This window comes from Bos taurus, chromosome 5, assembly GCF_002263795.3.
Source record: "Bos taurus isolate L1 Dominette 01449 registration number 42190680 breed Hereford chromosome 5, ARS-UCD2.0, whole genome shotgun sequence".
NCBI lineage: Eukaryota > Metazoa > Chordata > Mammalia > Artiodactyla > Bovidae > Bos > Bos taurus.
In genome coordinates this window covers 96,803,892-96,829,844 of record NC_037332.1, presented here as the reverse complement: position 1 = coordinate 96,829,844, position 25,953 = coordinate 96,803,892, and the positions used below count along the sequence as shown (strand labels likewise).

At 45.4% G+C, this 25,953-nt stretch overlaps 1 protein-coding gene across 4 annotated transcripts in view; it reads left to right on the top strand.

Annotated features, from left to right (window-relative positions):
* Positions 1 to 3,164: 3,164 nt before the first annotated feature.
* Positions 3,165 to 25,953, top strand: part of FAM234B (family with sequence similarity 234 member B) — a 40,016-nt gene continuing 17,227 nt past the window's right edge. For 3 of the 4 annotated variants that reach the window (XR_009494626.1, XM_059887058.1, XM_002687781.6), the window contains exons 1-5: positions 3,165 to 3,222; positions 14,243 to 14,641; positions 18,705 to 18,803; positions 22,368 to 22,556; positions 24,134 to 24,264. Coding sequence is in view for 3 of the 4 variants with exons in the window: in XM_059887058.1 (XP_059743041.1) it covers positions 3,186 to 3,222; positions 14,243 to 14,641; positions 18,705 to 18,803; positions 22,368 to 22,556; positions 24,134 to 24,264 (855 nt within the window). In the remaining variant the exon portion in view is untranslated. Of the gene's footprint in view, positions 3,557 to 14,242; positions 14,642 to 18,704; positions 18,804 to 22,367; positions 22,557 to 24,133; positions 24,265 to 25,953 lie in introns of all 4 variants that reach the window. The other variant, XM_024992618.2, reaches the window with a different exon arrangement.

The window sequence follows — 25,953 nt, the reverse complement described above, 5'->3', positions numbered from 1 at the left end:
TGGACATCACCAGATGGTCAACACCAAAATCAGATTGATTATATTCTTTGCAGCCAAAGATGGAGAAGCTCTATACAGTCAACAAAAACAAGACCAGGAGCTGACTGTGGCTCAGACCATGAACTCCTTATTGCCAAATTCAGACTGAAATTGAAGAAAGTAGGGAAAACCACTAGACCATTCAGGTATGACCTAAATAAAATCCCTTATGATTATACAGTGGAAGTGAGAAATAGATTTAAGGGCCTAGATCTGATAGATAGAGTGCCTGATGAGCTATGGAATGAGGTTCGTGACATTGTACAGGAGACAGGGATCAAGACCATCCCCGTGGAAAAGAAATGCAAAAAAGCAAAATGGCTGTCTGGGGAGTCCTTACAAATAGCTGTGAAAAGAAGAGAAGTGATGAAAAGCAAAGGAGAAAAGGAAAGATATAAGCAGCTGAATGCAGAGTTCCAAAGAATAGCAAGAAGAGATAAGAAAGCCTTCCTCAGTGATTAATGCAAAGAAATAGAGGAAAACAACAAAATAGGAAAGACTAGAGATCTCTTCAAGAAAATTAGAGATACCAAGGGAATATTTCATGCAAAGATGGGCTCGATAAAGGACAGAAATGGTATGGACCTAACAGAAGCAGAAGATATTAAGAAGAGGTGGCAAGAATACACAGAAGAACTGTACAAAAAAGATCTTCACGACCCAGATAATCATGATGGTGTGATCACTGACCTAGAGCCAGACATCCTGGAATGTGAAGTCAAGTGGGCCTTAGAAAGCATCACTATGAACAAAGCTGTCCAGTTGAGCTATTTCAGATCCTGAAAGATGATGCTGTGAAAGTGCTGTACTCAATATGCCAGCAAATTTGGAAAACTCAGCAGTGGCCACAGGACTGGAAAAGATCAGTTTTCATTCCAATCCCAAAGAAAGGCAATGCCAAAGAATGTTCAAACTACTGCACAATTGCACTCATCTCACATGCTAGTAAAGTAATGCTCAAAATTCTTCAAGCCAGGCTTCAGCAATACGTGAACCGTGAACTTCCTGATGTTCAAGCTGGTTTTAGAAAAGGCAGAGGAACCAGAGAGCAAATTGCCAACATCCGCTGGATCATAGAAAAAGCAAGAGAGTTCCAGAAAAACATCTATTTCTGCTTTATTGACTATGCCAAAGCCTTTGACTGTGTGGATCACAATAAACTGTGGAAAATTCTGAAAGAGATGGGAATACCAGACCACCTGATCTGCCTCTTGAGAAATCTGTATACAGGTCAGGAAGCAACAGTTAGAACTGGACATGGAACAACAGACTGGTTCCGAATAGGAATAGGAGTATGTCAAGGTTGTATATTGTCACCCTGCTTATTTAACTTATATGCAGAGTACATCAAGAGAAACGCTGGACTGGAAGAAACACAAGCTGGAATCAAGATTGCCTGGAGAAATATCAATAACCTCAGATATGCAGATGACACCACCCTTGTGGCAGAAAGTGAAGAGGAACTAAAAAGCCTCTTGATGAAAGTGAAAGAGGAGAGTGAAAAAGTTGGCTTAAAGCTCAACCTTCAGAAAACTAAGATCATGGCATCCGGTCCCATCACTTCATGGGAAATAGATGGGGAAACAGTGGAAACAGTGTCAGACTTTATTTTTCTGGGCTCCAAAATCACTGCAGATGGTGACTGCAGCCATGAAATTAAAAGATGCTTACTCCTTGGAAGGAAAGTTATGACCAACCTAGATAGCATATTGAAAAGCAGAAACATTACTTTGCCAACAAAGGTCCGTCTAGTCAAGGCTATGGTTTTTCCTGTGGTCATGTGTGGATGTGAGAGTTGGACTGTGAAGAAGGCTGAGCGCCGAAGAATTGATTCCTTTGAACTGTGGTGTTGGAGAAGACTCTTGAGAGTCCCTTGGATTGCAAGGAGATCCAACCAGTCCATTCTGAAGGAAATCAGCTCTGGGATTTCTTTGGAGGGAACGATGCTGAAGCTGAAACTCCAGTACTTTGGCCACCTCATGCGAAGAGCTGACTCATTGGAAAAGACTCTGATGCTGGGAGGGATTGGGGGCAGGAGAGAAGGGGACGACAGAGGATGAGATGGCTGGATGGCATCACTGACTCGATGGATGTGAGTCTGAGTGAACTCCGGGAGTTTGTGATGGACAGGGAGGCCTGGCCTGCTGCGATTCATGGGGTCGCAAAGAGTCGGACACGACTGAACGACTTCCCTTTCACTTTTCACTTTCATCCATTGGAGAAGGAAATTGCAACCCAGTCCAGTGTTCTTGCCTGGAGAATCCCAGGGATGGGGGAGCCTGGTGGGCTGCCTCTATGGGGTCGCACAGAATCGGACACGACTGAAGTGACTTAGCAGCAGCAGCAGCAAGTCACATCACCTTTATAGATCTTAGTTTTCTCTTCAGTAAAACATGAAGTCTCTAAGGTCTGCTTCAGTTCTAAGATAAATAATGTCTTCAGCATTCCTGGACTAAAATGCCTACCTCTTGGTGCCTGAGGGGAAGAAACAGGTCTGATCTTGCGTTCTTAGACCTTTCAAGCTGGAAGCTGCGGGGTAGGGTGCTGAGTGGATCCCTGTAAAGAACTGGTAACCAGAGATGAAGCTTAGAGCTCCAGGGGAAACCTTGCCTTTAACCTGAGAAACGTAGAGAAACACACTTACTAGGTGCCTGTTGTGTGCTACGCGTTTTAAATAGATTATGTAATATCATCCTCACAATATGCTCCTGAAGTAGGTGCTATTATCTCCATATCTAAGCTGAAGCTTAGTCATACAAGTGACTTGCCCTGCGAGGGATGTGGGCGGAATTCAAACCCGTCTGACTCCAAAGCCCAGGCGTATTTCACAACCCTTGCCTCCTATCTATTATCTCATTCCGTGCTCACTGCAAGGAGTGGGCTGTATCAGATCCCCATTTCACGGAGGAGGAGAGTGAGGCTCAGCGCGGTGACGTGACCTGCCCAGTAAGGCATCTGTCCCGGAGGGGGCGGGGTGAAGGGGCAGGAGCGCGCACGTGGGCGCGGAGGCAGCAGCGGACGCCTCCTCCAGGCCCTGCCACGCCGCCCGGCTCCCACCTTTTCAGGTCCCGGCCCCGCGCACCTCGACTGCGAACTACACTTCCCGGCAGGACGCGAGCGCGCGCACGCGCACCGGGGCCTCCACCATGGCGACCGTGCTGTCCAGGGCGCTCAAGCTCCCCGGTAAGCTGCAACCTCGCGACCACCCCGCCCACGCCGGACTTGGGGGGGTGGGGACTCCAGGCTCCCGGGGGCGAAGCCTATCGGAGTCTGGCCCCAGCCCGAGCGGAGCTGCAGGCGCGCGGAGGCGAGACGGTGCAGCCCCCCGCGGGCTGGGGTCCACGCGCCACCAGGGGGCAAAAGAGGCGCCTGGCGGGTCGGAGGTTGCCGGCGCGGGGCGAACCTGGGAAACGCTGGGGGAAGGACCCTGAAGGCGCGCCGGGATGGTGGCCTGGCGCTGCGGCGGCGGCGGATGTCAGGGCGCGCGTCGCCGCCGTCCCCAGGGGAGGGCGATGAGGTTAGCATCCTTTCCCGAGCGCCGCGAAGGACCTACGGGAGGGTCTCCAACTCTTTCCGTCTTGGGCTGGACTGGGGGTTGGGGGCAAGAGGGCGGCAGGATGGCGAGTGACCCCTTTGGAACAGCCTCTCCATTTAATGACAACATTGATGCTGCGCTGAGGTAGGTGGAACAGGTATTTCCCCTTCTAAAAAATTAATTATCTGTCAAATTGACTTGTCCGGGGTCTCACAAACAGCATAGGAAAAGCCTGGACTTGAACATGGGGGGTCTTCTGACTTTAGATTCTGGGCCTTGGGTTCCACTTGTTCAGCCTCAGGCTCTCAAGCCTGAGCATTTATGAGGATAAGTTATTTGCACCGGTAAGTTGCAGATAATGGATGGAATATTCTTTTAAGGAGGCACTAGTGGTGAAGTCAGAGCTAATTCAGTACTTGGGGGCAACAACTCCAAGGTTTTGGTTTTCCTTTTAAACCTCCAGAATGGAACTGTCCTGCTAGAAACTTGCTATTTTAATAAAAGTATATTTATTCTGCTCGAATACATTTTAGATTTTAAGGCTTTAGAAAAATTTATGCTTTTATCTAAATAAGTTTGTTGTTATTTTGATGTGGACCATTTTTAAAGTCTTTACTGAATTTGTTACAGTATTGCTTCTGTTTTATGTTTTGGTTTTTTTTTTTTTTCTTTTGGCTGTGAGGCATGGGGGATCTTAGCTCCCCGACCAGGGATCAAACCTACACCCCCTGCGTTGGAAGGCAAAGTCTTAACCACTGGACTATCAAGGAAGTCCCACCTAAATACATTTTAAACATTAAACTATAAACTGTTTGTTTGCTGGTAAGTTGTTAGTGAGAAACGCAGCTGCTTGCCCAGCATGGGTAGAAAGGGCTGGTTGGGTGTCTGGCGGATACCCAGTGGAGGGTCCCTGTTCTCAAGGAGTTTCCAGTCTGCTATACTGTGCCACAGCTGACACTGGGTTGGTTGTGAATTTGATATGAATTTGCATTTCTGTCCCCAGATTTCATGACTTCAGACACTTTTTCTTTGCACATGGTCTCATTATAACTTTGGAAGGAACGTTGATCTCTCTGTTGGAGTGTGTATGTAACACTGGAATAGAATGGGGATAACCCTTAACCTGCAGGATTTGTTTTGAAGAGAGTAGCCGTGTATATCCTTAGTGTAGGGTAGTGTCCTCCCATGGGCTTCTCAGGTGATGCAGTGATAAAGACTCCACTCAGGAGACTCGGCTTCGATCCCTGTGTTGGGAAGATCCCCTGGAGGAGGAAATGAGAACCCACTCCAGTATTCTTGCCTGGAGAATCCCATGGACAGAGGCACCTGGCAGGCTGTAGTCCATGGGGTCACAAAGAGTCAGACATGGCTGAGCACGCCTACATAGCATAGCATAGATATCCTCCCAAGGGGTAATGGGATGTCAGACATATTTAGCTTTGTTTCTCCTTTTCTTTTAGATTCTTTTCCCCCCTCGCGCCCCCTCTGAAGTGAAGTGAGGTGAAAGTTGCTCAGTAGTGTCCAACTCTTTTCGACCCCATGGACTGTACAGTCCATGGAATTCTCCAGGCCAGAATACTGGAGTGGGTAGCCTTTCCTTTCTGTAGGGGATCTTCCCAACACAGGGATCGAACCCAAGTCTCCTGCATTGCAGGCAGATTCTCTACCAGCTGAGCCACAAGGGAAGCCCCTCACCCCCTCTCATATAGCTAATTGTCATTCTCAAAGGCTGGAAATGCAAAACAAAAAATCTTGCTTTTGAAACTCTTGAGCTGTTTTGCATGCTGAGGCTTCATCGTTGCTCCTGGAGTATTCAGATGCAGTAAGTGTGTCAGCTGACTGGGTGGGGGAAGCACAGTCTGGTCCTGGACCTGTGTGTGTGGACGGCAGTAGGGCCCTGAGCACTCAGGTACTCTCGACACTTTGAGGTCCAGGCTGTTGTTGTTCAGTCGCTAAGTCGTGTCCAGCTCTTTGTGACCCATGGAGTGCAGCACGCCAGGCTTCCCTGTCCATCTCAACTCCCGGAACTTACCCAAACTCATGTTCATTGAGTTGGTGATGGGTCCAACTGTCTCATCCTCTGTCGTTGCCTTTCTCCTCCCGCCTTCAATCTTTCTCAGCATCAGGGTCTTTTCCAATGAGTCAGTTCTTCGATCAGGCAGCCATAGTATTGGATCAGCATCAGTCCTTCCAATGAATATTCAGGATTGATTTCCTTTAGGATTGACTGGTTTGATCTGTTGGCTGTCCAAGGGACTCTCAAGAGTCTTCTCAAACACCACAGTTCAAAAGCATCAATTCTGCGGTGCTCAGCCTTCTTTATGGCTCAACTCTCACATCCATACATGACTACTGGAAAAACCATAGCTTTGACCACACAGATGTTTGTCGGCAAAGTGGTGTCTCAAGTTTTTAACACGCTGTCATAGTTTTTCTTCCAAGGAGCAAGTGTCTTTTAATTCCATGGCTACAGTCACTGTCCACAGTGATTTTGGAGCCCCCAATGAAATCTAACACCATTTCCACTTTTTCCACATCTGTTTACCATGAAGTGATGGGACCAGATACCACGATGTTCCTTTTTCGAATGTTGAGTCTAGGCCCAGGTACAAAGGCTGTATGTTTTTTTAGGTGATGTGGGTCTTAGGGGGTTTTTTCTCATGCTTCTGCTTTTCTCCCTCTTACCTTTCTCCCTTCTACCACAAATACAACTGTTAGCTTTTATATTAGATGGAAGTTGCTTTCTGAAAGCCCTTTTTGGGTACTCTATAGTTGGGTCTGTGAAGCTGTTATCCTGTTTTGGCTACTGTATCATGTTACTTTAGTTAACATCCTCACTGTTTTTTTCTTTTTTTACATTGAGTATCATTGATGTATAATCAGTGTATAATATCATTGATGTATTGTATTAGTTTCAGGTGTACGAATAATTTGTTATTTGTAGATATTGCAAAATCACCACAATGACATCCTTACTATTTTTATGTGTAAGGAGGCAGAACAGAATGGTGGTGAAGAGCATGAGACCTACTTGGATTAATCCACTCTTTATCAGATTCTCTTTAACCTTTAGTTTCTTCATATGTACTAATAATATTATTATGGAACCTTTCACTGTTAGCCATACAGTAGGGTTATTTGGGATAGTAAAAGAGATGGATGTGCTTAAGAAGTTTGTTGACCTTTGATATATGTTAATTATTCAGTAAGTGTCAGGCATTATTATCTTCATCATTAGCACCATGATCCGGAGAAGGCAATGGCACCCCACTCCGGTACTTTTGCCTGGAAAATCCCATGGACGGAGGAGCCTGGTGGGCTGCAGTCCATGGGGTTGCCAAGAGTCGGACCTGACTGAGCGACTTCACTTTCACTTTTCACTTTCATGCATTGGAGAAGGAAATGGCAACCCACTCCAGTGTTCTTGCCTGGAGAATCCCAGGGACAGGGGAGCCTGGTGGGCTGCCGTCTATGGGGTTGCACAAGGTTGGACACGACTGAAGCGACTTAGCAGCAGCAGCAGCAGTATGATCTTTACAAATGTGGTAACTGGAGGGAGGCCTGATGTAATGTGCTCATGGCCAGTGTCCATCAACCTGGTGAAGAAAGAGCAGTCCCTGGGATGTTTTCAGTTGCATATCCTTTCATCAAGCTCAAGATGGAAAGACATTTGGCCGACATGCATAGAATGCAGTTAATTAGTAACAGAAGGACAATGTGAGATTCATAAAGCAGCTGGTGGGGCATCTTATCTCTTAAGAATATATATTTTTAGTCCATTTAAAAGTTTAAAGGTCAAACACTGAAGGGAATAGAAGAGCATAATGTTATTGTAATGGTTTGCTTTATTATGTGTAACTTGGAATGATTCTGTGCCCTTGGATAAACTAATTCATGATGGAAGTGATTTACCTTTAGCTACAGTAGAGTGTAGGCGAAAGTCTGTGTAAAGTATAGTGCATGTCACAGAGTAGGACACACTATAGTATGTTTTCCTGAAAACACTTGGGGCTGGTACAGTTGCATCTCTTTCCTATTGATATTTTCCTCTGTCTCATTTTTGGATTGCTATTTGCCCAGCATCCTCTGTCTTTCTAAAAGTGACAGTCGTGGGAAGCTTATTTACACTGATGTATTCTGAAATTCAGAGAAGGCAATGGCACCCCACTCCAGTACTCTTGCCTGGAAAACCCCATGGACGGCGGAGCCTGGTGGGCTGCAGTCCATGGGGTTGCTAAGAGTCGGACACGACTGAGCAACTTCACTTTCACTTTTCACTTTCATGCATTGGAGAAGGAAATGGCAACCCACTCCAGTGTTCTTGCCTGGAGAATCCCAGGGACAGGGGAGCCTGGTGGGCTTCCCATCTATGGGGTCGCACGAGTTGGACACGACTGAAGTGACTTAGCAGCAGCAGCAGCAGCATTCTGAAATTGGGCTTCCCAGGTGAGACTAGTGGTAAAGAATCCACCTCGCAATGCAGGAGATGTAAGAGACACAGGTTTTATTCCTGGGTCAGGAAGATTCCCTGGAGAAGGAAATGGCAACCCACTCGGACAGAGGAGCCTGGCAGGCCACAGTCCAGGGGTTGCAAAGAGTTGGACACAACTGAGAGTCTAAGCACATTCTGAAATCAGTGTCCTCTCTTTATTTTCTGAAAACCTTTCATTGACTAAAAATGTGGGTGGTGGCTGAAATCAGCAGACAAGATGTTGGTAAAGTTCCCTGAGCTTTGAAGCATGGATTGGATGTTACTCCTCAGCCTGAGTGTAACTTTAGGCAAGTGATGTACTATATATTTCACTCTTTTTCTGTGAATAGATAGAAAAAATATTTTACTTAGGACTTCTGTAATTGAAACTTGCTGTAATAATTAAGTGGAAGGTTGTTTTTGCACGTTCTGGAAAAATACATATTAATAGTAAAAAAGTCAATATTTATTTTCCTCTGTAATTTAGCCAAGCACTGGTTGTAATCTGTGATCCCTTAAAGAAAGCGTATGTGATATTTTGTTCTTGCCTCTGTACTTCAGAAATATCATGTCTGGGTCAGTTCTTGGATTTTGCGGTCTCATTTTCTTTCTTTGAGGATTTTTCCATATTGCCACACTGTCATTTAGTAATGTGTTTTGCTGTGGAGAAGTCAGCCTGATTTTTGTTCCCACCATTCGTGACTTGCTTTTTTTCTCTTGGACTGACTGGCTGCTCATAGGATTCTGTCTTTGTCCTTGACGTTCTTTGCCTTTACTAGGATATATTTCAGTATTGATTGCTCTGTATCAGTTTTTCTTGAGACTCAGTGGACACCTTATTCTGCAGTTTCAGGTCTTGCTCTACTGTAGGAAACTTTTTCGTATGGGCTTCCTTGCTGGCTCAAATTATAAAGAATCCGCCTGCAATGCAGGAGACCTGGGTTCGATCCCTGGGTTGGGAGGATCTCCTGGAGAAGGGCACGGCAACCCACTCTACTATTCTTGCCTGGAGAATCCCATGGACAGAGGAAGCTGGTGGGCTACAGTCCATGGGATCCCAGAGAGTTGGACATGACTGAGCAACTAACCCTTAACTGCAGGAGCTTTATTCGTATGTCTTTTAAATCATTTTTGGTTCCATTCTCTTTTCTATTTTCTTCTTCAGTTACGTGATTGGATCACTTTTATCCTCTATATCTGTCCTTTTCTTTCTAGTCCTTTTAAATACCTTGCTATTTTTCTTATGAAGTGCCGAGATAGTACAGCCTTCAAGCCACACTGCCTGGGACTGAATTCTTGTACTATTGCTTATTTGCTGTTTAACTATGGGCCTTAAACTTCCAAACCTCAGTTTCCTCGTCTTTAAAATGGAGATAAAATTGTGTCTGCCTCAAAGAGTTGCTATGATAATTTACTGAGCTAAGGCAGTTAAAAGGCTTGAAAGAGAGTATAGTAAGTGCTCAAAACTTTGAGCCCTTGTTATTTCTGTTTCATCTTGCTTGATTTTCACAGTCTAACCTTTACATCTCTGATGCTCTTTTCAGCCTTTCAGCTCTTTTTGCCAATCCCAATAAGGATATCCTTTGTAAGATTGTTTTATTCTTTCCTTCCATCATTTTCTTGAGTCCTCCTTGTTTACTTTACATCTTCTCTGTTGAATCATCATTTCTTCTTAGAAATGTTCTGTTTTTCCATGAGCCCTTATTTCAGAGAAGGCAATTGCTTCAATTTCTTGGATTCTAGGGGGAAGTATCTGTTCACTATTTCTTCCATTTCGTGGTATCACTTGTCCAGCATTTGTTCTGTAGCTGGGTTTTTGTTTGCTGGGTTTTGTTGTAATTTCTTTCTTGAGTGTTTGTAGAACTTTGCAGTAGCTTATGGACTGAGTACTAATGATGGCTGTGTTCTGATTTCTATTCGTATTTGGATGGGCGGCTGTTTTACAGCCAGCTATTGGCTGACTGGTGGGCAGAGGCCGAATGAATTTGGGCAGCTGAGGCTGGAACCTAAGCTAGGCTGTTAACTCAAATCCCTTTCCCACCAGCGCTCTTCCTTTGTGGATGTTGCTTTCGTCACAGGCTGGCATCTGTCGCAGGGCCTCAGAATGCTGGTTTAGCATTTACTTCTTTGTTTCTTATTGTGCGTGCATGATCAGTCATGTCCGATTCTGCGACCCCATGGATGTAGCCCACCAGCCTCCTCTGTCCATGGGTTTTTCAGGCAAGAATAGTGGAGTGGGTTGCCATTCTCTCCTCCAGGAGATCTTCCCGACTCTCCTGTGTCTCCTGCATTGCAGGCCGATTCTTTACACTGTAAGCCCTTGGGGAAGTCCCTTGTTACTTGTGCCAGTTGTCAGTTTATTGACCCTGAGCTCCACGTTCGCTTTTGTTGTCTGATCTGTAAACGTGGATCTGGACCCTTTAAATTCCAATTCTTCTTCTGGGCTACAGTCTCCCCATTCCAGGATACCTTTTGGATTTCTCTTCCCAGGTTTATATTTACTTTCCTTTCACTGTTTAATCAGTCTCTGCATGAAACTGTCCTGTTTGAATTAGTGGCTGGTTTCTGTCTCCTGATTGGACCCACACTGTCCAAAAAAATCCGCCCCTTGAGAACTGCCAATGTTACCTTTTCTAACCTGCTGCACTGCCAGCCTGCTTCTTGTAAAGAGAAAAGCTCGTTCTCTTTCTTCTTCAGTCTTATCTTGGCTGTTCACACTGTGGTGTTGAATGAGGCTCATTGATGCTTCTGGGACCCCCACGCTTTGTCTTTCTGAGCAAAAGATTATTTGGTTTGGCTTTATATCTGGGGAACGAGGGAGGCAGCACAACTGATTGGTTAGAGCCGTGGATTCTAATCAAATTGCCTGATGTTGAATCCTGGCTTTTCTTGTTAATTCTGTGATCTCAGGCAACTGACCTCTTTATATTTTAATCTTCTTGTTGATAAAGTGGGGATAATAATGGCACCTACCTCCTGGGGTGGTTGTGAGGATTAAACGCGTTAACCCCTGTAAGCGCATGGACCAGTGCCTGGCATAGTAGCTCTTAGTACATTTCCACTGGTCCTCCATGTCATCACTATTATTAATTGCGTGAACTCGGCTCCTTGCTGGAGACCTGAGATGTATGTCCCTATTCTTAATATACTTCCTCAGTTGGATGCAAGTTTCACTGCCTTTGGCAACGACTTTTCATAAATTACAGTTTGGGGATGTGGCTGTTTCCTTTTTTATTCTTTTTCTATTTTTGTTTCTTTTTCTTCCCCTCTGGTTTTAGGGAGAGACTGACAGAAAGGTCATCCTTTGCCATCGTTAACTAGCAGCACATAATCTTTTTAGAGGGACCAGTTCGACAGAGGCTTTGATTTTCAAACAATGCTTGTAATTTATAGATTTATTAAAGAATTTGTACAAGTCTCTGCAGCATTTGCAGTCAAGTTCTCTTCTTCCCTGTGATAGTATATCATAAAATGAAAATGGATTTCCTTTAAACTGTTTTTTTCACTAGTATTACAGTCATAATTTCACTTTGGCAGAGATGCTGTTTTAGGCCGTATTTGTTGCATGCTGGAAACTGACTAGGAAAATGGAATTCAGTTAGTGTTCATGCTGCATTTTTCACTTGATGCTAAAAATCATGTAATTGTAGGATGGCTTGAGCATATGTAGAAAGTGCTTTGGAGTTTTAGTTGAATCAGTTGTTGAATCAGTTTTAGCTGAATCAGTGATGGGATGACCAAGAAAGCTGGCCTGATCCTAGGTGGTGGTGGTTGCTGTTCAGTTGCTAAGTTGTAACTCTTTGTGACCCCATGGACTACAGTATGTGAGCCTTCCCTGTTTTCCACTATGTCCGGAGTTTGCTCAGATTCATGTCCATTGAGTCAGTGATTCTATCTAACCATCTCATCCTCTGTCGCCCCCTTATCCTCCTGCCTTCAGTCTTTCCCAGCATCAGGGTCTTTTCCGGTGAGTCAGCTCTTTGCATCAGGTGGCCTAAGTATTGGAACTTCAGCTTCAGTGTCAGTCTTTCCAATGAATATTTAGGGTAGATTTCCTTTAGGATTGACTGGTTTGATCCTAGTTACAGGTTTTGAATTGTAGTGGCCCCTCTGCCCTCCCCTGGTCAGACTGCACCCCTGGGACCATATTCAGGTCTGGGAACTGTCCTTTGAAGAGCATGGACATGTTGTGTCCAGAGGAGAGGGACCGGGGTGTCATGGACACCTGAAATAATGCTTCTTCAAGTAATGGGTTGAAGAGGTAGAGATATTTAACCTGGGGATGAGGAGATGGGGTGAGGGCAGAGGAGAGATAGAATACCAACAGTAATAACAGAAGCTGAAATTTATTGAGCTTGACTCTCACGTCAGCACCGAGAACCATGCATGTATTATTTAATCCTCATAACAGTGGCTCATTGGTAAAGAATCTGCCTGCCAATGCAGGAGACGCAATGCAGGAGACACAGTTTCAATCCCTGGGTTGGAAAGATCCCTTGGAGAAGGAAATGGCAACCCACTCCAGTATTCTTGCTTTGGAAATTCCATGGACAGAGGAGCCTGGTGGGCTACAGTCCATAGGGTTGCAAAAGAATTGGACACGACTTAGTGACTAAACAACCATAATAAGCCTGAAATAAAGGCATAAACTCCTCCAGTTGCTGGCACTTAGAGCAGGGGGCGGCTTGGGAGGAGGAAGGTTTAACCCCCTCTACCCTCATAAATGTCCGCCTCCTGCCACCCCAGCAAAGACACGGTCTAAATAAAACTGGGGTGCTTATTGTGTAAACTAGTGTCAAGACAAGTCCTCCATCTCCACATGCCTGCTAGATTCCACCACTCCCAGCCTGCAGGATCAGAATAGCAATTTTCAGGTAACCACTGTTTACTGAAACATGCACTGAAAGGGTGTTAGACTCTCAGGAAGATTCTCAAAACTTTTTTGGTAAGATGTCTCCAGGTGACTTTCAGCATTTGACTTTCTTCGTGGTTTCTGTAGAAACAGTTTTGTGCTAAGTCGCTTCAGTTGTGTCTGACTCTTTGGGACCCTATGAACTGTAGCCCACCAGGCTCCTCTGTCCACGGACAGAGGCAAGAATACTGGAGTGGGTTGCCATTTCCTCCTAGAGGGTATCTTCCCGACTCAGGGATTGAACCCGAGTCTCTTATGTCTCCTGCATTGGCAGGAGGGTTCTTTAACACTAGCGCCACCTGCGAAGCCCAGAAACTACTGGGAAGTCACACATATTGGCCTGTGAGGAGCGGTGTGCAGAGAACAATGGTTCTAAAAGTTTAGAGGAGTCATGGGACAGATTGGAACATTACCACTCTATGAAAATCAAAGGAAATATACACATTAGGTGTATGCAAGATCCATGGAAGAGCCATGGTCGTTTCGTTACTGAGAATCACACAAACTAACAGAACTTTTTAAAAAAAACTAGTATTTGAAGTTAGCTATTTTCTATTTCTTTTTGAATGTTCTTAAATTCATGAAAGTGATAATTTTAGAACAGCAGTGCCCAACCTTTTTGGCACCAGGGACTGGTCTGGTGGAATACTAGATCCCTCTCATGGGCTGTTTACAGTAGGGTTCACACTCTTATAAGAATCTAATGCCGCCGCTGATTTGACAGAAGGCAGAGCTCAGACAGTGATTTGAGTGACGGAGTGTGTATGTGCGCGTGTGCACGAGCGCCCAGTCACGTCTGACTCTTTGCAACCCCATGGACTGTAGCCTGCCAGGCTCCTCTGTCCATGGGATTTCCCAGGCAAGAGCACTAGAGCAGGTTGCCATTCCCTTCTCCAGGGGATCTTCGTAACCCAGGGATTCCGCATCCCTTGCATTGACAGGGGGGTTCTTTACCAGCTGAGCCACAGGGGAAGCTGAGTGATGGGGAATGGCTATAAATACAGATGGAGCTTTACTTGCTCACCCACCTCTTGCCTCCTGCTGTGTGACCCAGTTCTCTGTTGGGGAGCCCTGTTCCAGAACACTGTGATTTTCTTTCTTTTTCTCCCCCATCCTTTCCCCCTTTCACTGGCATCTGTTTTTATAGATGGCTCCGCAGTCCAGGCTTATCAGCCTAGACCTGTTCTGTTCTGTGTGTTCTCCTAGGTGTTTCCAGTTTCCATGTGTTGACTGAGGGGTCTTCCTTGCAAGTCCCCCTTGACCGTCTGGGTTTCTGTCTTTTCAGGGAAGAAAAGCCCGGACCTGGGGGAGTATGACCCCCTCACACAGGCCGACAGCGATGAGAGTGAAGATGATCTGGTGCTTAACCTGCAGCAGAAGAACGGAGGGGTCAAGAACGGGAAGAGCCCACTGGGGGAGGCACCGGAGCCCGACTCGGATGCCGAGGTTGCAGGGGCTGGGAAGCCACGTCTCTCCGAGGTTACCCCCGAGGGGTACCCCTTGGAGCCCTTGGGGGCCCTGGAGCAGAAGGCAGCCTCCTCCGTCGTGTCCTGTGTGCGCACATCCGTCTTTCTGCTGATGCTGGTGGTCTCCATGGTCCTAGTGCTCGTGTGTGCTTTCCTGATCCCCTGTCCCCCCCGAGACCTGCACAGCACGTGGAGCCGCCACCTGGGTCCCCAGGGAGGTAAGCGGCTGGAGGGGGTAGGGTGGGGGGGTTTCAGTCTGTAAAACTCCTTCGCGTGTCATTCTGGAAAGTGCCTGATGACACTGAAAATTTCTTTCAAGTCTTTACATGTTAATGCGTTGTCACCTACCATTTCTCTTGCTGTGTGCAGAGACGGTTTGGAAATTAAGGTTGGACATGAGACAAAAAGATGGATCGCTATGGTTCCAAAATCTTGGGAGGATGGCTGGCTGTGTTTCTACTGGGGGAAGGTCTTATTTGGACACAGAGAGGAGAAAGCCCTGGTTTGCTGGGCTCCAGATGTGCAGCTGAGGCTCGATCAGGGGAGGGCAGAGCCGGGGGAAGGAGGATTCACAAAGTAAAGCTCCCGTCCTGGCCAGGCCAGAGGCCTTGTAGGGCTCCTGTAGGGCACTTGGGCGGTCGCTGATTGTGGAAGCCCAGTCTCAATTGAATTTTCGAATACTTTTTTAAAATTTAGTTTTTTATTGAAATATAATTGATTTGGGGGGCTTCCTTGGTGGCTCAGAGGGTAAAGAATCTGCTTGCAGTGCAGGAGACCTGGGATCAATCCCTGGGTGGGGAAGATTCCCTGGAGGAGGAAATGGCAGCCCACTCCAGTATTCTTGCCTGGAGAATCCCACGGACAGAGGAGCCTGGTGGGCTACAGTTCATGGGGTCACAAAGAGTTGGGCATGACAGAAGGAATAACAGTTTCACTTTCATAGTTGACTTACAATGTTGCATTAGTTCCTGCCCTACAGCAAAGTGACCCAGCTGTATCTATATCTATAGCTTCTTTTTCAGATTCTTTCCACTGTGGGCTATCATAGGGTATTGAGTATAGTTCCCTGTGCTTTGCAGTAGGACACTGTTGTTTATGAAATAATTTCTTTTCCAGAAAAAGAGGGTTGCTTTCTTGTGGTAACTTTTTTTTCCTGCTCTTAATGGTTGGAATGGTGCTACCCAAGTAATTCTGGCTATTTGACTCATTTTGGAGCAGGTTTCTTTACTTTTTATTTTAATTATATTTTTTATTGAAGGAAAGAGTCTTTAAATTTTATGGTGCTCTACAGTTTTCAGAAGTTTCTCACCTGTAGTTTCTTATAATCCCATAATAACCTCTTTTAAAAAAATCTGTGTTGCTCTGCCCTTCTACTGGTAACCATTGGTTTGTTCCCTGTAGCTGTGAGTCTGCTTCTTTTTTTGTTATAGTCACTGTTTTGTTGTATTTTTCAGATTCTACATATAAGTGATCCTGAACAGTATTTGTCTTTTGTCTGCCTTATTTCATTTAGCATAATACCCTCCAGGTCCATCCATGTTGCTGCAAATAGCAAATTTCATTTTTTTTATGACTGAGTAGCATTCCATTGTATATATGTATGCATATTTGTAATCGGAGAAGGCAATGGCACCCCACTCCAGTACTCCTGCCTGGAAAATCCCATGGACGGAGGAGCCTGGTGGGCTGCAGTCCATGGGGTCGCAGAGGGTCAGACACGACTGAGCGACTTCACTTTCACTTTTCACTTTCATGCATTGGAGAAGGAAATGGCAACCCACTCCAGTGTTCTTGCCTGGAGAATCTCAGGGATGGGGGAGCCTGGTGGGCTGCCGTCTATGGGGTCACACAGAGTCGGACACGACTGAAGTGACTTAGCAGTAGCAGCATGCATATTTGTATACAGGGTATATATCTTTTCTTTTTAAACTTTTTGTTGTGTATCAGGATATATAACCAATTAACGTGTTGTAATAGTTTCAGGTGAACAGCCAAGGGACTCAGCCATATCTACAGATGTATCCATTCTCTCCCACACCCTCCTCCCATCCAGGCTGCCACATAATTTGAGTAGAGTTCCATGTGCTGTATCTTTATTGAGATCCTTGTTGGTTATGCACTTTGAATATAGCAGTGTACCACATCTTAACTTTATCCATTGCTGTCGATGGACACTTAGGTGGTAAAGCAGGTTTCTTTAATACAACTTACTCTGAATCAAGTCTGGAGATCCCATCTAACTGTTAGTATTGAGTGGTCCTGTCTCTTGTAAACTGAACCAGGCGGAAGGGGCTCAGAACACACAAGCCCAACTGTGGCACTTTGGCGGATTGGCTGTTGTATGTTGAAGGTGTCTGAACAGCAACAGGTGCAAGAGGGCCACTGATCTTCGAGCCTTCCTAAAAGCAGGAGATGAAACTCCCAGGTGAAAGAAAGATGCTCTCTGTATAGCAGGAGAAAAGAACAATCTTATCACCTGAGGTTGAGGCCGAGAAAAGTCTGTGCACATAGACCTTATAATTCCCCATGTGTCCTTCACCTCCTCACCTTATCCCCTCTGTCCACCAAAGGGTTCTGCTGTCCTGAGTTTCCTGTAAGTATTCCTTTCCTTGTGTTTAAAGTTTTGCCACATAGATTTGTATCCCTAAATGATCCATCCTTTAATTTTGCTTGTTTTTGAATGTCATATAAATATAATCATGCAGTCTTCTGTGACTTGCTTTTTTGTTCAGCATATTTAAAGAAAATGTTTGAGGTTTATCTGTTATCAATGTACTGTCACTAGAATTTCTTTATTTTCACCACTAATTTTCCGTGGTGTGAATATCCTGTGATTTAGTGATCCATTCTACTGTTGGCGAGCATTTAGGTGGTTTCTATTTTTTAAAAGTAAGTAATACCAAAAAAAAAAAAAAATTAATACCACTACCCTGGAGAAGGAAATGGTAACCCACTGCAGTATTCTTGCCTGGGATATCCCATGGACAGAGGAGTCTGGCGGGCTACAGTCCATGGGGTCAAAAAAGAGGTCGGACACGACTTAGCAGCTAAGCAGCAGCAGCAGTACCACTAAGAAGATTCCAGAATGTGTTTCCTGATGGAGTATGTAAGGATTTCCTTTGAGCATAAACCTGGGAGTGAAATTGCTGGTTGGCAGGGTGTGTTGTATGTCTAGGCATGCGTGCGTGCTAAGTTGCTTTAGTTGTGTCAGACTCTTTCGCAGCTCTATGGACTATAGCCTGCCAGTCTTCCCTGTCCATGGGATTCTCTAGGCAAGAATACTGGAGTGAAAAAAAAAAAAAAATACTGGAGTCGGTAGCCATTCCTTTTTCTAGGGGATCTTCCTGACCCAGGGATCAAACCTGTGTCTCCTGCTTTGCAGGCAGATTCTTTACCACTGAGCCACCCGGGAAGCCCACACATCTAGGAGTTTATATTAAATCATTTTCCATAGTGGTTGTACCAGTTTGCACTTCCACCAGCCACGTGTGAATTCTCTCCGAATTTGACAGTCAGCCTCTGACTCACACTGTGTGTGTGTGTGTGGAGGGGTGATGCTGCCTACCTTGTCACTGCTCGGTGGACGAGGAAGTCCAGGCCTCTGAGGACACCAGGGGTGGGGGGCTGCCCCGTGAATGCTTGGTGGAGGAAGGACTCTAGGTTTCCCTTGTGTGTGGAAGCCTGAGTGCTGCTGGGCGAGGATGAGAGTCCAGCCTCCTCACCCGACTTCTCTGACATGACCCTGGGGCGAGAGGGGCCTTGTTACTTAGAAAGGGTTTCCATTTGGCCTGTCCTGTGGGCCTGGGTGGGGCCACAGTTTTATCTGTGGTTTTTGCCTGGAGTAGAATGGTTATTGTTGAAAACTTCTTCGTCTTGCTGGGCTGCACCTTTCCTGTCCTTTGGCTGGAGACCAGCTTTTCTGGGGCCTTCCTATGTGTCCCTGTTGGCATTTCTGGGGTGCCAGTTTCTGCAGCACCCTGCCTGGGATATGTGAGGTCAAAGAAAGCCCAGGGGAACCCCCAGATTGTCCTTACTCGGGGCTTACCATCCCCAGCTGATCTGCCTTCTCTCCACCTTCCAGAATCTTCTCATGTTTGACTTACGTTTAATGCCCAGAAATTCTAGCTGTCCTTAGTGAGAGGCACAGGCAGAACTGGGTCTGTGTATCTCATCCAGGAGCTGAGATCTGCCTGGTTTTTATGGCGCATTCCCTGTCCAGCCTGGCACAGGGCGCTGGCCTGTGTCACTTGCTGAGGGCTCTGTGCCTCTTGTGTCCATCAGGTGGGGACCTGTCGCCGTTGGACCTGGCGGATGTAAATGGAGACGGCCTGCGAGATGTGCTCCTCTCCTTCGTACCAGCAGGGAACGGGAGCGCGGCCGGTAAGAGGGTGGATTTTGGAGGCCTGGGTGGGAAGAGCTGGTTGATTGGAGGGTGTGAGATAAGAGAGGCATTGGGATTGTGAGCTGATGGGTCTACAGTGAGGAGAAAGCCCTTGGTGATCCCTCGTACCCAATGAAACTGGTCATCCCTAGATATGATATGATACACAGACCCACTTCTGCCTGTGCCTCTCACTAAGAGCAGCTAGAAACCCTGGGCATTAAACATAAGCCAAGTTCACGCAAGAGCTTGTACATAATGCCTGTTGGAAGAAGTCATGGCAGGTGAGAGCTGCAGGGCACTTTCAGTGGCCTCCCTGTTCAGCGACGACCCTGAGATCCAGAGACAAGGTTTCTTGGCCACACGCCTGCCGTGAATAGCACCAGCGCTTAGGTTGCTTGAATTTTCCCTGAGTCAGTTCTACCAGGCCTCTTAGATGATCATAAACATAGGCTCTCATCCCTGGAAGAAAGCTTTTACTGGTGTTCTAACATATCCTTACGCATGTACGTCTTGCCTGGGTGTTTGTGTTTTCCTCTAACCCCATCTGTTTGCTCCTCTGTCTCTGCTCCCCGTCCTACTCCCTGAGGGATGAGAAGTGGACCCGTATGCATTAAGTCAGCAGGTTCCCCAGTCTGCAGGCTTCCATTAGGTTTGGCCAGTGGGGAGCACAGGCCATAAGCTGGAGGAGAGGCAGAGTAACAAGAGGATATTTATTTCCTGGGCTTTCCCCGCTGGGTCTCCTTGATCAGAGGTCACAGTCTATCTCAAGGTGGTCCTCCTACGGACCTTCCTTTTCTGGCTTCTGAGACTCCCTTCCTCCCCTATCTCTTGGGCCCTGGGAGTGGTCACAGTTCTGAGGGTCTGTATTGTCTTTTGTGATTTCTCTACACCCTGACCACATCTTTATGTCTTTATTAAACCTTCACAACTTACTCTACTTGAGTGGGCTGTTTTTTTGGGGGACCCCAGCTGATGCATGTCAACTGCAGAAACAAAAAAGTTACATTTTCAGTATAGGTACATGGGGCCTTTGGGTTTGTCCTGCCGTCTTCATTTAAGTGGATTTGAACTGCAGTCTGTAAACTGATACAGTAGCTATGGTTGGAGGCAGAGAACGCCCTCCTAGGACTTCCCAGGAGTCTGCCTACTAATGCACGAGACACAGGAGATGCCAGTTTAGGAGATGCTGGTTCGATCCCTGGGTTGGGAAGATCCCCTGGAGGAGGAAATGGCAACCCTCTTCAGTAGGAGAAAATTGCCTAGAAATTTTCTCTTGCCTGGAAAATTCCATGGCAGAGGAGCTTGGCCCCACTATAGTCCATGGGATCACAAAGAGTTGGACACAACTGAGTGACTGAGCACGTACGCACAACCTCCTAGCTACTTTTTAATCATTCATAAATAATTAAAAGTTTAGGTACATTGTAGAGAGCATTAGAAATATCTTCCCAGGGCTTGTGCAATATGTAGAAGCAATTTGGGTATAATTTTTTTTTTTTTTTATGGGAAGAACCTCTAGCCTAGAAATTGACTTATATGGTTGAACTTTAATTATATATTTTTTCTGCTTATGATTGATCAGCTTTTGAAGTAAAAACTTGCCCCATTCACTTTTTGGAGATTTTTTTTTTTTAGTCATTTGGTATTTTGCACGGTTTGCTATATATCAGGACTCAGTCAGTGGTAAGGCCATGAGTTTGGACATAAGATGGACCAGCCTGATTTGGTTATAGATTATAAAAAATAATAATAAAGTGAACACATGGTACTTTGTATGTGCTATGTACTGTTGTATATACATACTATGAATAGATTTGTCCCTCAGTGTTCCTGTAAGTCAGACTAATGTTATTATCCCTATTTGCAGATGGGGAAAACTGAGGCATAGTGAGGTGAAGGAGCTTGCCTGAAGCCCCACAGCTGGCAGTGGTAGAACTGGGATCCAAATTGTACAGCCTGGAGATTCTGGGGAGTTCATGACCTTGACCCTTATGTCAGACTGCTGTGCGTGTAACCCCAGCCAGTGGGTTCAAAGATCTGTGCCACTGGATGTGAGGAGGACTGCGTTTCTTATATGACCTGCTGTGCTCCTTACATAGAGCTGCACTGGTTCTGTTGAGCTAACAAGGAGAGTGGTCTCTGCTTCAAGGAGTTGTGGTCTGGTAGAGAAGGGCTTACCCATCACCACCCAGAAAAAGATGAGTCACAGTTGATGTGGAGTTGGTAGGGACGTGAAGAGGGAAGGACAGCCAAGTCTGTTAATGAGAGAATCTCTGGGAAGTCTGGGAGATAACATGTATTGCCACAATTTACCATGTAAATTGCTGCTTCTAGCAACAAGTTCCGAAAGAGTGAGCCAGTTTGTTACTTGCTTTTAGCTTGTTTGTTTATTTCAATTTTTTGACCACATTATGTGGCATGTGGGATCTTCCTTCCCTAACCAGGCATTGAACCCGTATCCTCTGCAGTGGAAGCTTGGAGTCTTAACCACTCCACGCCCCCAGTAAGTCCCCTTGGTTGTATATATTTAATTAACAGTTTCAAGGACTAGGTACAGTGAAGCTGTAAAACTTACATGTCCAGTCCTTATTAGCTGTTGCCAGAAATGGGGAAGTGAGTTGGGCCGTCTGCCCGTCCTGAAAGTGAATGTGAAACTGGCAAGAGAGAACACGATGCTTCTGATAGGGTTGCTGCCTAATGTAGAGGATTGTTTGTTAAAGAAGTGAGCTGCATTTATCCTTTATCAGCTGTCCTTGGACCTCAGTACTAAGTTTGCCCAAGTATTCTTGCCTGCTGGGACCAAATCAGCTGAGTCCATGGAACTCTAGACCAGGGGACCTCCTGATATCGCTATGTGTCATCTTCTGGTTTAGTTTTAAAAAAGATTTTTTTCTGCTCTCAGCATTTGCTAGCAGTGATTACAATTCAGGCACTTTGCTCCCTTCTCTCCACATATTCTACATTGGTCTTAATTTTCGTGTTTTTTGGCCACACCATGCAGCATGTGGGATCTTAGTTGCCCAACCAGGGATCGAACCTGCACCACCTGCATTGAAAGTTCAGAGTCTTAACCACTGGGGCACAAGGGAAGTCCCTCGATCAGTCTTGAATTTTTGAGCATAACCTTGCCTTCTGGGTTTTTTGTTTGTTTTGTTTCCAACCACTCCTTTTTCATGTTCTTGATTTTGCTCCTTTTATTCAGAAAGCAGTTGGCTGCTTTTTGTGCCAGGTGCTTTGCAAAGCACTGAGGATGCAAAAATGAATGTGACAGGCTTTAGCCTTAAGGATACCCCTGCTTAGCAGGACCAAGGTGACAGACATGTCAATAGACATGTTGTAAGAGTGAAGGCGCGCACAGGTCCCTGGAGGAGGTCACGGCAGCTCACCTTACATGAGAGATGTATTGCACAGATGTGACAGGTGCCCCGTTCGCAGACCTTTTCCCCAGAAATACGGGAGGGAGCTGAGCACACAGGTCCTTTAGGTTTTCTGGTCCCCTGCTCATATCTCCTTCTCATCTCCTTGGCTTCCTCCCTTTGCTGTCTCTTGTGTGCTTTTAGGTGTCTCAAGACCCCCTGCTGTCCTCGTGTGCCTTTCGGGGATGAACGGCAGCACACTGTGGTCTAGTCCCCTCCCCGAGGAAGCCCGAGATATTACCTGTTTGGATCTGACACCAGGGAACATGGCCAAAACTGTGTGCCTGGTGACAGGGACACACAAGATGCTCAGTGCATTCAACGGGACATCAGGTAAAGATCGTTGGCCACGAGAGGGCCCTGGGAGCCCTCGTCTTCGATTAGAACAGTCCAGTAGGGAAGGGACCGTTCCACTCACCCACGGTGGGAGGTCTGATCTCCTGCTCTGGAAGGTGGATATTAAGGGAAATAAGAGAAAGGGTTTAAGTAGAGTATCACATCCATGGTTCAACCTGTTTGGTGATAGGATAGGGCTAAATTGAGTTATCCAAACAGAAACTGCCCCAGGGCTTTCGGTTTTGAAATAATCTCCCTACTGTGTTCTTTGTACAGAAGACAGTGGAGCTTTGTCTCTTTTGTATTTGATATATAAGGGTTCACATGTGAACTTGGGCATTAACCAGTTAAAAATAGGCCAGTGAAAAAACTTAAGGTTTGTGGAGGCGTGTTGGTTTGGCCTCTTCTCATCTTATTGGATTCAGACATATGTGACAAAAGAGATAGAAAAAAGGCAAGTATTATGAAGGCTCCTTACAGAGTCTTATACTTCTGAAAGGTTGTTGTTGAATCACGCGAATACACCGGGATTCTTGGCCCCCGGAGGAGAAGAATTCAATCTGGGGCCAGAGACGAGGCTTGATCGCTCAGAGCTTTTGTGTAATAAAGTTTTATTAAAGTATAAAGGAGATAGAGAAAGCTTCTGACATAGGCATCAGAAGGGGGCAGAAAGAGTACCTGCTTGCTAGTGTTAACAATGAAGTTATATAATCCAAAGAATATCTGGAGGTTGTAAAGACCTCATCAGACCTGCTCCCATAATGTACATTTTAAGATAACACGGTCCTCAGGCAAGATACATCCTTGTAAAGACCAGGTCTACTCCCATAATTAACATTTTAAGATAACAGAAGGTTGAATCCAAAGACTGTCCTTAGGCAGGATACATTATTGGTATATAATCCTAAGGAATGTGGAGAAAGAAAAAAAGTTTGTCTTTTCTTCCTCCTTGAGAATTCCAGACCCCGCTCTCCTTGGGGACCCCTAGACTCCCTATCAACCTGCCTAGGAAATGACTCACTTCCAAGGTGCTCTTAACCTTGGACTCAAATAAAGCTGGATAAGTAGCCTCTCTCCTAGATGTAAAGATTGGAGTCTGGGAATGGGGTTCTTCTGAGTGAAAAAAAACATTTTGCATGTGAGTTAACTCCAGAACTGAAGTCATCTTTTATGGTTTCTCTACTCCTCTGAACATGTGCCAGAAGGAGTGGGTTGGGCTTCTGTTTGGCTGTCCTTGGACAGTTCCTTAGTAGTTGGAATCATCTTTAACAGATCAATTCCTCCATTCCAGACAAGGGGGCTTTTCTTTCTTGAACAAACTTCATCATGTCCATATTACCTAAAAAACCCAGGTGTTGGGTTATTATATGGGCTTGATAGCCAGATGCTTGCAGATTTCGGTTCACACTCCCTGCCTTTCTCCCCAGCAAGGTACAAACTAAAGAGAAAAATGTGTAGGAGTTTCTGTCTGTTGCTCAGCTCGTGGAGTCTCTTTTCTGGCCTGGGAGCCTAGCATCTGCCTTTTGCAGAGGCAGAAAGCGCTCATTGTGATCAGCATATTGATCCTTCCCCAGGGAAAGCCATGTGGACTTTAAACCCAAACTACTTATCCAATGGGACCCTGGCCGCCCCAGCCGTGGTACTGCCGGACGTGGATGAAGATGGTGTTAGAGACCTCGCGGTTCTGGCCATTGGGGAGTTGCAGGTATGTGCCATGCTCAGTGGTCCTTGTCTCTTACAGGGAAGGCAACTTTGGTCACTTCCTAGTATCATTATTAGAAACGCTGCTTGAAACCACCTCATTGTAAGGGCTTAGCTTTCAGTAAATTCTGTTTGTGAGATCAGGTGAATAAATTGCTGGTATGAACCCATTCACCTGGTTCCATTGACGTGGAGCTTGGTGGAGCTTGGGAGCCAAATAGGTAGGTCTGTGTTTGAATTCCCGCTCTACTGCTCTGTGCTCTTGGTAAACCACAGAGCCTGTCCTAGCTCTGGTTACATCGTATGTAAAGTGGGGATGTTATTCTACTTGCAGGATTGTTATGAAAATTAGAACTAACATATTTCAAATGCCTGGAGTGGTGCCTATTTTTCACCAAGAGTATGTATTGTATTGTTGATTTTGCAGTAGAGCTTTGTCTCTTTGTATTCAACATACAAGGGTTGACATTTGAACTTGGGCATTAACCAGTTAAAAATGTGACAGTGAAGAAACTAAGGTTTGTGGAGGCACGTTGGTTTGGCCTCTTATCATCTTATCACATTTGACATAAGTGACAAAAGGAATGGGAATATATTAATATGTTTAACTTTTATTGCAACTATAAATCAGTGAGACAGACTGATAGAAAGTCCATAGGATATATATATACATATATAAAATTGTAAGTGAAACAAGTAATAACAACAGGGACCAGGAAAAAAAAAGAGTTGTTGTTTAGGCTGTGACTGCAGACTGATTCTGGTACAGTAATCCCTAAATTTTGCTCCTCAATTTTTGCTTTGTTGGAATTCCAGTGCCCGGCAACTAGTTATTCTCTGCACAGATAAAATAATAGTATGTTCCCTAAATCACAGGAAGGAATATATTAATGGCCAGAATTGTCTCAGTTTTAAGTTTTTGTTCCTGAAGCTTTTCTCGGAACTTCTGTCAGACTTTCTCTTAGACTTTTTCTTGGACTGTCTAGCCTGAATCTGCCAGAAAAGTCTCATGGACAAAAGAATTGAAGTATTGGCCAAGAATATTTGTGGACAAATGTGTCTATAGGACATTGTGGCTTATTGTAATTTGACTAGACCTCATGATTTTTGTAATGCATACATGGAATAGAGTTATTAGTACAAAATATGCAAGTGAGATTATTTAGAATGGAATTGAATTTGTCAGTACTTTATGGTTTTTTGTCAAGAGTGTCCTACCAGTCACAAGTTTGAGGAGCCGTGCGCTGGTACCTCAGATGATACTTTATGTTCATGAGATGAGAGAAAAGAAGAGAGATCGTGAGGGAAATTTCCAAAGATTAGTCACTTTTAGGGGTCCTTTCTGTTTGTTTTTCTTCAGTTGGCCAGTTGGTCTCAGAGAAGATTGAACCAAAATGTCTAGAATTCTGCACATAATCTTTTTTCATTCTGGTCTCTGTGAATAAAGAGACTGGGGAGTCGGGAACATTTTAACAATTCCATTCATCAGGGAGTGAGTCTCAGAAGGTTCATCTGTCAGGGAGTGGGAAGTATGGGGAGTTTAGTTTTTGTTTTTTTTGTTTTTTTTAAGGAACTGTGGTTGTTAGCAGAAGCACAGCGAAACCTCAGACAGATTTACATGTCCCGAACAAGGTTATAAATCTTGGCCTTGACTCCTCCGTCTGGCTTCTTGCTGGCCAGCAGCAGGGGACAG